This window comes from Hypanus sabinus, chromosome 4 (genome assembly GCF_030144855.1).
Source record: "Hypanus sabinus isolate sHypSab1 chromosome 4, sHypSab1.hap1, whole genome shotgun sequence".
Classification (NCBI taxonomy): domain Eukaryota; kingdom Metazoa; phylum Chordata; class Chondrichthyes; order Myliobatiformes; family Dasyatidae; genus Hypanus; species Hypanus sabinus.
The window spans coordinates 22146067-22159529 of NC_082709.1; the positions used below are offsets into that span (position 1 = coordinate 22146067).

The 13463-nt window shown below is 40.9% G+C and overlaps 1 protein-coding gene across 1 annotated transcript in view; it reads left to right on the top strand.

Annotated features, from left to right (window-relative positions):
- Positions 1-13463, top strand: part of kalrna (kalirin RhoGEF kinase a) — a 705069-nt gene that overhangs the window by 406498 nt on the left and 285108 nt on the right. The window contains exons 19-21 of the mRNA XM_059966562.1: positions 6453-6567; positions 7055-7170; positions 7708-7830. Of these exons, the coding sequence (XP_059822545.1) occupies positions 6453-6567; positions 7055-7170; positions 7708-7830 (354 nt within the window). The remainder of the gene's footprint in view (positions 1-6452; positions 6568-7054; positions 7171-7707; positions 7831-13463) is intronic.

A 13463-nucleotide genomic window follows, 5' to 3' on the forward strand; every position in this document is an offset into this window, starting at 1 on the left:
CTCCTACTTTTTCAATTGTTTGATTCCCATATATTAACTTTATGACTTTGTATGGAAAAGACTTAGGTTTTCACAAATTTGACTTATAGATCCATAAAATCTCTGTTTATGCCTGCTTTGGCTCAATCTATGCTCATCCTCCAGTGAGTTCTCATTCCCATTATGATTAAGACTATGGCAATTGAGCAAGCAAGCTCCAGAATAAAAGAGAGCAGAATTTTAAAACAAGTCTATATCAGGGAATGAAATACTAATTAGAATACCACCTTCAAGATATGAAGGAAAATTGATTTAAAAGAATGATAGACAACATATAAGAAGCTATTCCCGATGGCAGGAAAATATGTAAGTGAAGATGATAGAAGAAATAATTACCAAAAGGTGTCAGGGAAGATGAGAATTATTTTTTCACTTTCTGTAATTAGTTTATTATCTCAAAGGATGATGGATGCAGATTTGATAATAACTTCCAAAAAGGTAATATCAGATGTCGGAAAGAGCAGGACAGTGAGGCATTTTGGAAGAATGGTACAGGCAAGGTAGGCCAAATAGCTATATAGTATATGGCACTGGCTGCTAGAGAGAAGCTCAGCCAGCAGCAAGATTGAGAAAACAATGAAAACCGTGCCTTGGAAAGAGGGATAGAAGGGAGAGGAGTGATGGTCAAGTATGACAATCAATAGAGCAGAATCTGGAACATGCCATAAGACCATAAGATACAGGAGCAGAATTAGGCCATTTGGCCCATCGAGTCTGCTCCGCTATTTCATCATGGCTGATCCAATTTTCCTCTCAGCCCCAGTCTCCTGCCTTCCCCCTTTATCCCTTAATGCCCTGACCAATCAAGCTTCTATCAGCCTCTGCCTTAACTATACATAAAGACTTGGCCTCCACAACTCCTTGTGGTAAAGAATTCCACAGATTCACTACTGGCTAAAGAAATCCCTTCTCATCTCCATTTTAAAAGGACACCGTTCTATTCTGAGGCTGTGTCCTCCGGTCTTAGGCTCTCTCACATGCTCTTCATGAGTTCCTTTGCACCTCAGCTTTTTGTATTTTCTCTCCATTTAGAAAATAGTCAACTCTTTAATTTCTTTTGCCAAAGTGCATGACCATACACTTCCTGACACTATTCCATCTGCCATTTCTTTGCCCATTCTCTTAATCTGTCTAAGTCCTTCTGTAGCCTCTCTACTTCCTCAAAACTACCTGCCCCTCCATCTATCTTCATATCCATCAATTTCATCATCCAAATCATTGACATATTATATATAAAGAATCAGTCCCAACACAGACCCCTGTGGAACACCACTAGTCACCAGCAGGCAACTAGAAAAGTCTCCCTTTATTCCCATGTTTTGCCTCTTGCCAATCAGCCACTGCTTTAGCTATGCTAGAATCTTTCCTGTGATACCATGGGTTCAAATCTTGTTAAGCAGTCTCATTTGTTGCACCTTGTCAAAGACCTTCTGAAAATCCAAGTACACAACATCAACCAACTCTCCTTTGTTGATCCTGCTTATTATTTCTTCAAAGAATTCCAACAAATTTGTCAGGCAAAATTTTCCCTTGAGGAAACCATGCTGACTATGTCCTATTTTATAATGTGCCTCCAAGTACCCTGAGATCTCATACTTAATAATCGACTCCAACATCTTCCCAATCAGTGAGGTCAGGCTAATTGGCCTATAGTTTCCTTTCTTCTGTCTCTCTCCCCTCTTGAAGAGTGGAATTACATTTGAAATTTTTAGGTCTTCCAGAACCAATCCAGAATCTAGTGATACTTGAAAGATCATTAATAATGGCTCCACAATCTCTTCAGCAGCCTCCTTCAGAACCCTGAGGTGTACACCATCTGGTCCAGATGACTTATCAACCTTCATACCTTTCAGTTTCCTAAGCACCTTCTCTCTAGTAATGGTAACTTCACAAGTGTCATAACCCCTAACCTCTGGAACTTCCATTATAGTGCAAGTGAAGAATGATGCAAAATACTTATTCAGTTGGTGCGCCATTTCATTGTCCCCCACCACTACCTCTCCAAGGTCATTTACCAGGAGTCCAATATCCACCTTCACCTCTCTTTTACACTGTATGGATCTGAAGAATCTTTTGGTATCCTCTTTAATATTATTACCTAGCTTACTTTCATATTTACCTTGTTAAAGACTTTTTAGTTGCCTTCTGTTGGTTTTTTTTAAGTTTCCCAATCCTTTAATTTCCCACAAATTTTTGCTCTTTGCAACCTACAGCTCCATCCACAACTCCTCCAATCTTCGTGTCTTCCACAAATTTACTCGCGTATCCTTCCGCCTCTACATCCAGGTCATTTATAAAAATCACAAATAGCAGGGGTCCCAGGACAGATCCCTGCGGCACTCCACTAGTCACCAACCTCCAGGGCAGAATACTTTCCTTCCACAACTACCCTCTGCTTTCTTCCTTTAAGCCAATTTTTTATCCAAACAGCCAATTCTTGCAATTCCTTAGCTGCATCCACAATGATCAGACTGTAAAACCATAAGACATACAACTAGAATTAGGTCATTTAGCCTATTGAGTCTGCTCCGCCATTCTATCATTGCTGATCCCAGATCCCACTCAACCCCATACACCTGTCTTCTCACATATCCTTTGATGTCCTGACCGATCAGGAAACAATCAGCTTCCACCTTAAATATCCCCATGGATTTGGCCTCCATCATAATCTGTGCCAGAGCATTCCACAGATTTACTACTCTCTGGCTAAAAAATCCTTCTTACCTCTGTTATAAAGGGTCACCCCTCAATTTTGAGGCCGTGCCCTCTAGTACTGCGTACCTCCACCATAGGAAACATCCTTTCCATCTCAACCCTATCTAGTCCTTTCAATATTCAGTAGGTTTCAATGAGATCCCCCCCCCCCCCCACCCCCGGCATTCTTCTAAATTCCAGTGACTACAGGCCCAAAGCTGCCAAACACTCTTCATATGTTAACCCCTTCATTCCCAGAATCATCTTTGTGAACCTCCTCTGAACTCTCTCTCACAACTACACATTCCTTCTGAGATATTGAGATATGGGGCCCAATTCTGTTGACAATACCAAGTGCAACCTGACCAGTTCATCATAAAGTATCAGCATTATCTCCTTGCTTTTATATTCTATTCCACTTGAAATAAATGCCAACATTGCATTTGCCTTTTTTAACCACAGGCCCAACCTGTAAATTAACCTTCTCAGAATCTTGCACAAGGACTCCTAAGTACCCCTGCACCTCTGATGTTTGAACCTTCTCCCCATTTAGATAATAGTTTGCACTATTGTTCCTTTTACCAAAATACATGATTGTACATTTCCCATTACTGTATTCCATCAGCAACCTTTTTACCTATTCTTCCAATTTGTCTAAGTACTACTGCAATCACAAAGCTTCCTCAGCACTACCTACCCCTCTAGCTATCTTTGTATCATCTGCAAACTTTGCCACAAAGCCATGAATTCCATTATCCAAATCATTGACAAACAATGTGAAAAGTAGTGGTCCCAATAGTGACTCCTGAGGAACACTGCTAGTCACCGGCAGCCAACCAGAAAAGGCCACTTCCAACCTTCTGACCATCTTTCTAATAATTTGATTTCATTTTTTACCAACAGAGCATCATGCCTTCTTGCCTGACCTTTCAATACAATGTGTATCCTTGGATATTAAGCTCCACAGCTATAATCTTCTTTCAGCCATGATTCATGATGCCTACAACCCTCCAATCTGCAGCTGTGCTGCAGGTTCATCGACCTTCAACCTATTTTGCCCTATCAACAGCCTCTCCTCACTACACATTGCCTCTGGTGTAAAGCAGCAACCTCATCTTCAGCACTATTATCCACCTTTCCTACGATACTTCTTGCATTGAAATATACACAGCTCAGGACACTAGTCACACTATGCTCAACCTTTTGATTCCTGACTTTGTCTGAGGTCTTACCAACATCTGCCTCACAACCTCTCCACTAACCATTCTGGCACTCTGGTTCCCATCCCTCTGCATTTCCACCATGCAGCACTAACAGACCTTCCCACTAGGATGTTAAACCCACTCCAGTTCAGGTGCAAACTGTCCCTTTTGTACAAGTCCCACCTTCCCTGGAAGAGAGCCCAATGATCCAAAAATCTTGTACCCTCCCTCCTTAGCCACATATTAAACTGTATAATCTTCCTAGCTCTGGCCTCACTAGCTAGTGGCACGGGTAGCAATCTTGAGATCACAACCCTGGGTGTCCTGCCCTTTAACTTAGTACCTTCCTTCCTGAACCCCACTGTGCAGAACCTTGTCTCTCACCCTACCCATGTCACTGGTACCCTGGAGCCTGGCATCTGGGAGGCAACATACCATCCAGGAAACTCATTCTCACCCACTGAACCTCCTGTCCATTCCCCTAACTAATGAATCCCCTATCATCACAGTATGTCTTTTCTTCCCCCTTTCCTTCTGAGTCACAGAGGCAGACTCAATGCCAGAGGCTCAACCACTTTGACTTTCCTCTGTTGGATCATTCCCCCCCCCCCAATGGTATCCAATGTGATACACCTTTTGTTGAGGGAAATGGCCACAGAGGTACTCTGCCATGGCACCTTAACCCCTTTCCCATTCCTGACTGTCACCCAGTTTCCTGTGTCCTGCACCTTGGGTGTAACTATCTCTCTATATGTTATATTTATCACCTCTTCAGCCTCCCGAATAACCCAGAGTTCATTCAGTTCCAGCTCCTTAACACAGTTTGCTAGAAGCTGCAGCTGGATGCACTTCTCACAATTGTAGATGTCTGGAACACTGGAGGTCTCCCTGCCTTCCCACATCCTGTGAGAGGAGCATTCAACTATCCTGCCTGGCAACTCCGCTATCCATGCTGAGCTAGGATAGATGGCTGAAATGGCAGAGCAGTCTTGATAGGACGAATGGCTTGCTCATACTCCAGTGTCTTATGGTCCAAGAGACTCAAACATTGGAAGTGATCTTGTGCAGCTGCTAAAATATAAATGGTTTACTAATTGGTGATGAATCTCTGAGAAGTCTGCCATAATTCCCCTTCCCAGCATTCTCCTGTCCCTTCTAAATATCAATTAAGAATGTTGCTGTTCTTCCTGTTATGTCCATTCTTTTCTGGTTTGCCCCCTGTCATATTTCTGTGGAGCAATTGCCCGGTCATCAGTTGCATGAGATCACTGTTGGTGGATCGGAGAGATCCCTTGATTCTGGCAAACACACTGGAAGGGGAAGTCTACATTAAAAAGGTTGCAAAGTCTTTTTAGGCAACTTCCTTTTGAGTTTTTCATCACTAAATAAAAAGAATTCAAGCCACTAGAATGTCTATTATGCTGAAATTAGGACAAATAATTGTACCATTTTCACCAATAACAATTTGAACCCTTTTCATTCCATTAATATTAATAAAATATCAGAAGTTTTAAGTTCATGGCATCTTCACGGTGATGGGAAGTTCTGACAAAACCACATTAAAGGAGTAACATAGTTAGCAAGCTCGGGCCTGAAAGTTTATCGAAGCAGCAGGGCCCAGGTCCAAGAGCCAGGAACGAGACGATGTTTGGCTGATTTAAGCACAGGCCAGATTGAAAAAGTCAGGATGTCAGGTCAAGGTGAGCGACAGGCTGGTGTTCAGCTCACTTCTTGGTGAAGTTTACTCATCTCTGCACTGAACTGAGGCTGTGGCCTGCAAATTAATGGGCTCCCCGCCTGGCTGCCATGATGACTGGCTTCACAGCTATGAACTGACTTTCGTGAACTTCAATTCTGAATGTTGTTTGCTTGCTTTTTATTGCTCTTTGTACAATTTGTTCTTTTTAGGTGCAAATTGGGTATTTGATGGTCTTTTTTTAATAGGTTCTGTTTGGGTTTCTTTGTTTTGTGGCTGCCTGTAGGGAGATGAATCTCAAGGTGTATAGAGTATACATACCTGATAGGGAATGTACTTTGAACTTTGAACTATGAGCTGTCCTCGCTTTATTGAGCACTGCTAGGCAGCTGAAGCCAAGGCCAAGCAGGCATTTCCATGAATCACCCTCCAAAGATTCTTCCAGCCATTTGTACTTGAAAATTACAAATAGGTTCCTCGAACAATATCTCAACTCAATAACTAATGCCTTTGCACATTTTGACGTAGTGTCATTGGATGCCTATGTCAGCTGACTCCTTTCCTCTGCATCTTTCTCCATTCTCAGCACCCCATCTGATTCTATTTGAGTATTACAGGAACTGCTGCTTTCTCCCTGCCTACCACCATCTACCACCTCATCATCAATTCCCAGTGCACCACCCCCCCCAACAAATCAATAAATACCTGTCTCTGTTTTTGACATTGAGTGATAGGTTCAGCAGTGGCTGGTAAGATTGGTTTGAGGGAGACATGAATAGCAATAGGCAGTGGTGAATAATCACCTCATTGTGCATTCGCAGGCTTGCACTCTGGCACGTAGGAATGCCGAGGTGTTTCTGAAGTACATCCACAGAAACAACGTGAGCACGCCTGGAGTGGCTGCTCACATGAGAGGCCCCGAGCAGCAAGTTAAAGGTAGGACTGGATTTCGATACAACGAATGAGTCATTTCTAATCTGCAAGTATCATTTCAGAAAATAGTTTCCATTTTGAGTACAGTTGCCATTACAATTGTTTGGCGCCAAAGGAATAATAATATTTGTGTTCATTTTGATTCATAAACATTATAGTTTTGGCTTCACATTCTACATGTACTGTGTCTTTTAATTTTCTAATCTTAAATATGATGAAGACCTGTTGTTGAAAACTGTCCAGTTAAATGTTTTCACCTGGAAATGTATGATTAGAGGAATTTTTGATCCACCCTGCAATACCTTACATTTTCAGAAAATGCCAACCTCTAAATTACTTGATCTCTGCCTCTGAATTTCCAGATGGTAACTCCTCCTGCCTCACTCTATTGAGGTTGCTTCGTTTTCAATGTTCTCAGCATTTGAAAGCATTTAGTGCCACAGCCTGTCAGAATCTGAGAATAAAACAGTGTTTTTGTTTGCTTGTGCAGCTATTCTGAGTGAGTTGCTGCAGAGGGAAAACAGAGTCCTTCACTTCTGGACGATGAAAAAGAGGAGGTTAGATGAATGCCAACAGTACGTGGTGTTCGAAAGAAGTGCCAAACAGGTATGTGTATTCAACCCATTTTGATCTGATCCTTCATCGTTGTTATTCAATGATTGGTGTTCCAATAAAATCTTAGTAAAACTTTTATATTCTTTTAAATCCACTCCAGCAATACTTCCATCTCAGAATATAAAAACTGCTTTGCATATCCTAACTTTGATGAGATCAGTCGTAATTAAGGTATATAGATGGAAAACCATCATCTAGGAATAAAGTCCCTGTGTACTCCTAGAAACACCACAGAAACATTTTTAACTTGCATATTGTTGTATGTAAATATCAAATCATTTCTAAGGAAAGGGGAGGACTTGTTATAAAAAGCTGCAAAGTTCAACACAGTGCTTCACACACAGGAGTGTGCTTTGTGCTTTCTGTAATTCCATTTTCCCATTTGATTCTGTATAACTCTGATTTTATTTTGCAGTGTAAAGGTTGACAGGAGGATTACATAGACAATCCAATACTGTGCTTGGGAAGAGAATATTGTAGTTTTAAGTAGGACATTCAAGTTAATGCTGTTCCTCCTAAACCCAACAGGCTTTGGACTGGATCCAAGAAACAGGCGAATATTATCTTTCCACCCACACCTCTGCTGGGGAAACTACAAAAGAAACTCAGGATCTTATGACAGAATATAGTGAATTCAGGATTTCTGCCAAGGTAAGAATAAATAAATTGTTCCTCCTGGTAACTGTCAGGATTTTCCACTTATATAACTGCCACTTTTCAGCTATGTAACCAGGAAAAGGTCAGGGGCACTATACAGAGAAAGAAGACCTGAACTTTTCAGGCAATCACTGGTCTTGATGCTGCTGTCCTGAACTCTTCTTAACTGGGAAATTCCAAAAGACCTATTGATTTCTTTGGGAAAAATATCTGAGGACAGAAGTACAATTATGAAGTACTTCGGTTGTTGACTTTGTTCAGTTGATATAAATGTTCTTAATTATTCTTGCTTTTCAAGTGTTTATAGGATTGACTTCAGTTTTCATAGTTTTCAATAATTTTCGAACGTGCATGTCAAAGGCCTATCTGGTTGTCAAAGCATTCCTGAGGGCAGCATCCAACAGCATTAAACAAGAGTTTTGTCTATTAATTGCCAGTCTATTTCTTGGAGGGAGAATGCACCCAGGGACCCACTCCAAGCGGACTTCATGGCAGGTAAAAGGAAAGCTCAGACCATTTGCCAATCCACAGGAAAGGTCTGGGCCAGCAAGTTTTCAACATCTCCACCAGCAGATATTTCAAAATGGATTATAATCCATATTTGATCAAGTTGATAAAACAAATACCCAGATTTTTACATTGATAGAGTGTGCTGATAAACATTTTGTTAGTTTCCTTGAATCTTTCTGTTTTCAGGAGACACTTAAAGCTTCAGTTGTTGGAATGTAATTTAACTTTCTGTAGTTTTTAGGGAAGTTTTACAATTTTGATTAAAAAAAAGGAATAAGCATTATGTTGTCCAAAGTAGCCCCCCCAAAAAAGAACTTATTACAATAATCCACTAATACACTAAAACTGAATATTTGAGTCATTATGCCAGAATATTCTCTGTAATGCTGCCTTAAATTAAAAAAAAGTAGTAAAATCATTTCACAATGACATACCTTTTAGATGTATTTTCCGTCAGAGTATTTTTTAATTGGTTTCCAATTTTATGTGCAACCTCATGACACTAAACTGGGAAAATAATAAATTTTTGGAAGCACCAACAGATAGCATTTGCAGAAACTCCAATCCTTCCCCTTTCTGGTTTTCCTCTCACCCCTTCCCTTCTCCTCACCTGCCCATCACCTCCTTCTGTTCCCTTTCTTCCATGGCCCACCACCCTGTTCCATCGGATTCCTTTTCCTTCAGCCATTTACCTCTCCCAACTATCATCTTCCAGGTTCTGTTCACAGGTAGTGTTCACTACCCGCCTTCACCCTCATTTGGTTTCACCCATCACCTGCCAGCTTGTACTCCTTCCCTTCTCCCACCTTCTTGTTCTGGTTTCTCCCCCCTTGCTTTCCCGTCTTGATGAAGCATCTCAGCCCGAAATGCCAGCTGTTTAGTCCCTTCCATAGGTTCTGCCTGACTTGTGGAGTTCCTCCAGCACTTTGTGCGTTACACCAATAATCTAATTGTTTTATCTTTTTTCACTATGAATTCAACTGATTTTTATCAGTTGAATAGTTTTAGACACTCCATCTGCTAATTGCCAACATTCTAAAAGATTTTAAAATTATTAAAAATTAAGTATATAATTTAAAGTTTTATTTACTTTTGTTTCAGAAATATGATCCATTAAAACAGTTAAGCCACTTTAAGGCAATTAGAGACATTAGGGAAAAGGTAACTGACCTTTTCCTTTACTTGCATTCTATTGCCCTTCAGCAGCAACCCCCCACCACCGTTGAATGCAATTTAATCACAGACCTTGCACTGTGTCATCTGGCACACGTTCTGTAGGCTGGTCACCCCAGCAACGAGCTGCCTGATTCAATGCTTCGAGTCTCTCCATTTGTTCATGGTTCCTTTATTTCACTCTGCATCCATTGAAGTGCCACATTTCCAATTAATTGGTCAACTGCTGGAGACCAGATATGGCTTTGGCAATTTTTCTGTACACTGTCCCCTATTTTACTTCAATACAGTGCTTTGTGTGGTAATATTAATCCTTTTATTATATCAGGATCTTAATTTCCAGTTTTAACTTGCTGAAAGTTACAGTTTCAGTGTTCTGATCATTTTTACTTCAGCCTTACTGAGGGCATATACATTGAACAAGCTTAAAGCTGTGGTGTGTTTTCAGGTAATTGTAATATTATGTGTATGGTCCACATCATTCTCATAATATAACAATTCTCCACAATTCATATCTTGGAATGGGCAGAGATCAATATTTTCTCTCATTCATTGATTCTTTGCACCAACCCTTGCCATTTTATAGCTGCTTATTTTTTCTGGATTCAAGATTCAAGATTCAGGAGCACCTGTTTGATAATGATCCCCAGCTTATGTGGCTGGGCATCAAGACTATTACTGACTACACGAGGAAAAACCGTGTTGTCTGCACCAGTGACGCCTCCCTCCCTGATGCTCTAAACATCTTTTATACACATTTCAAGCCATGCAACACGATGACAGCCACAAAAGCTTAACCCCTCCCAGGTGAGCAGCCACTGTCTGTAACATCAGCAGATGTGAGAAGAACTCTGCAGAGAGTTAACACCAATAGCAGCTGGACTAGCCACCCCTGGGTGAGTACTCAGGGAGTGTCACACCAGCTCACTGATGTCTTCACGGACATCTTCAACACTTCATTCATTCAGGCTGTTGTCCCCACATGCTTCAAATCAGCCACCATCATTCCTGTACCAAAGAACTCTACACTTTCAGAACAAAATGACTACCGCCCAGTGGCACTTACGCCAATCACCATGAAGTGTTTAGAACGGCTGATAATGGCACTTATCAAAAACTCTATTCCCGCTACACAGGACACTCACTGACAGAGCCACTCTACGACAAATGCCATAGCATCTGCCATTCCCCCGGCCCTGACAATCCTCATCTACAGCCTCGCATCACTTTATGGACATACAATCCATCTATGTATATAAGCTATCTTATGTATTTGTATTTAGTGTGTGTGTGTGTGTGTGTGTGTGTGTGTGTGTGTGTGTGTGTGTGTGTGTGTGTCTGTGTGTGTGTGTGTGTGTGTGTGTGTGTATGTGTGTTTATTATTATTGTGTTCTTTATCTTTTGTGCTTTTTTATGCTGCAATTGATCTGGAGTAACAATTATTTTGTTCTCTTTACATCTGTGTACAGGAAATGCCATTAAACAATCTTGAAACTTCTTTTTAACATCCCTTGGACACCTGTTGTTCCATGGGCATCACAATGTATTAGATCAATTGTCATTCTTGCATTTAAATACTCTTGAATATTATAAATGCCATTAGCAGCTATGAAGTAAATTTAAACTATGGAATCAGTTGAGTGAAACAAACTTGATAGACATACTGATAGACTTCTACTTCTATCCAAACATGGAGTCTGCAAGGTGACCTTTTCATCTGATTAGCATGGGAACAGCTGCAGTATTTTTTTAACCTAATTTTCCTTTTCTAACTGAAGACTGTATGTGTGCCCGCGTGTGTGAACAAGATCAGGAAGCAATAGAGAAGGAAATGCTGGGAGAACTCAGCAGGTCAGCATCATCTAATGAGAGAAATACAGCTGACATATTCTGATGAAAGGTCACTGACTTGAAATGTAAATTCTCTTCCTCCCTCCACAATTGCTGCCTGGCCTAATTCATCTCCGCTACTTTGTTTTTTTATTAACAGGTAAAGACTTTCTCACTTCAAGTATAATGGGTATTATTTATTTAGATAACTTGGATACGTTTTACACAGTCCCCCTGCTGCCTACCCACAATATCCATCACAGGCTCTGCATGTGCATTTTATCATAGCAGAAAGGGACAGTAGAATGCAAGTTAATCCTATTAGATGTGTTCCATATTACAAAGGTGACTCCAGTTCAAAAGTTCAATATATTTAGATGCAGGCGCGATACCATATAAATGTAGGTTTCTTTTTCCTTTTTTTTTCAGTTTTCTGGTGTTGGCAGTATCTTACGCCATTTTATGTGTTATGGAATTTAGTTTAATCACCATAAATCAATGCCACATTTCACAGTCAGCGAAGAACTGGTCAGACAATTTCATGTGGCTGACATTCAGTGTATACCCACAACTAGCAAATTGGTAAATCAGTTTTTATTGTCACATGTACCAAAGTGCAGTGAAAAACTGGACTTGCATTATGTCCATACAGATCTTTTCATTACAGGCGTAAAAAGGTAAAAGCAGAATGAAATGTTACAGAGAAATTGCAAGGTCAGGAAACTGTTTTATCATACACGGGAAATATTATAACAGCAGGGCAGAAGCTGTCCTTGAGCTTGGGGGTACATGCTTTCAGGCTTTTCGATCTTCTGTCAGATGGGAAATAGGAGAAGAGAGAATGCCCAGGATGGGTGGGATCTTTGATCACAGTATATTGGACATTTTACTGAGCCAGAGAGAAGTGTAGACAGACTCAATGGAGGGGAGGCTGATTTCCATGTGCTGAACCGTGTGGAGCATTGATGAGTTTTCTTTGCTGTTTCATCTATGTGGATGGACCAGGACAGATCATCGATATTGGTGATGTTCACTCCTATAAACTTGAAGTTCTCAGCTCACTTGACCTCAGCACTGTTAATGTAAAAAGGAACTTTTGCACCACCTTTCTTCCTGAAGTCAATGACAAGCTCTTTTGTTTAGTTGACTGTGGTAAGTCATGTATATAGGTTGTAACTGGGTTATCTGTCTGGACATACCTGGATACGCCCCTCTGCTGTGTGCTCCTGTGGCTCCTCCCACAGACCCCTGTATAAAGGCGATTGGGGCACTGCTCCTCCCTCAGTCCAGGACGGTCATCCAGCATGGACGTGGTCCATTTTACTGCTAATAAAAACCTTTCACTATTTACTCTATTTCCAGTCTTTTGGAGTTATTGATAGTGCATCATTGACATGGAGGGAAATTTTGTTATCATGACACATGTCGCTAGGCCCTCTATCTCTTTATCTCCTTTTTGTACTCTGACTTATTGTTATTAGAAATACAGCCCACTACCATGGTATCATCTGCAAACTTGTGGATAGGGAACTGGAAACTTGCGAATAGCAGATCTGTTCAGGATCTAAGGACATCACCGTGAACACTATCCGGGCCAGATGCTTTCCACAAGCTCACTCCCCAGAAGACTGTTCAACTGTGACTCTATTTCAAGTGCTTTGGGGATTGTCAGGGAGTTTGGTGGCATTCCAGTCCACTTCTGTTCAAAGGTTGCATAGAATGTGTTAGGATCATCAGGAAGGGACGTTCTGTTGGTGATGCTGCCCGATTCTGTTTGCATTACAGCTTGTAACTTGTCACAACTTTTGACTGGTTTGGTACTCAGGTTTGGACTGGAATTCTCTCTTGTATCTCTGATAGCTTTACAAGGGCTCTACTTTGATGTCTCATATAGGTCAGGGGTCATCTGATTTGAATACCACAGTCCCAGACTTCAGTCGGGAATTGCCTGAAATTAAGAGACGGTTAATTTTCCCTTGATTGTCAAGAACAGCTAAAATAGCTTGCTGAAGTAATTTCATCACTATGTCAAATACTTGCGTTTTTATTAAGCATGTTGTCTAAGTATATGAGAGTAAAGTCTCAAGATTTTCTGTGTTTTAGTCCAATTATAT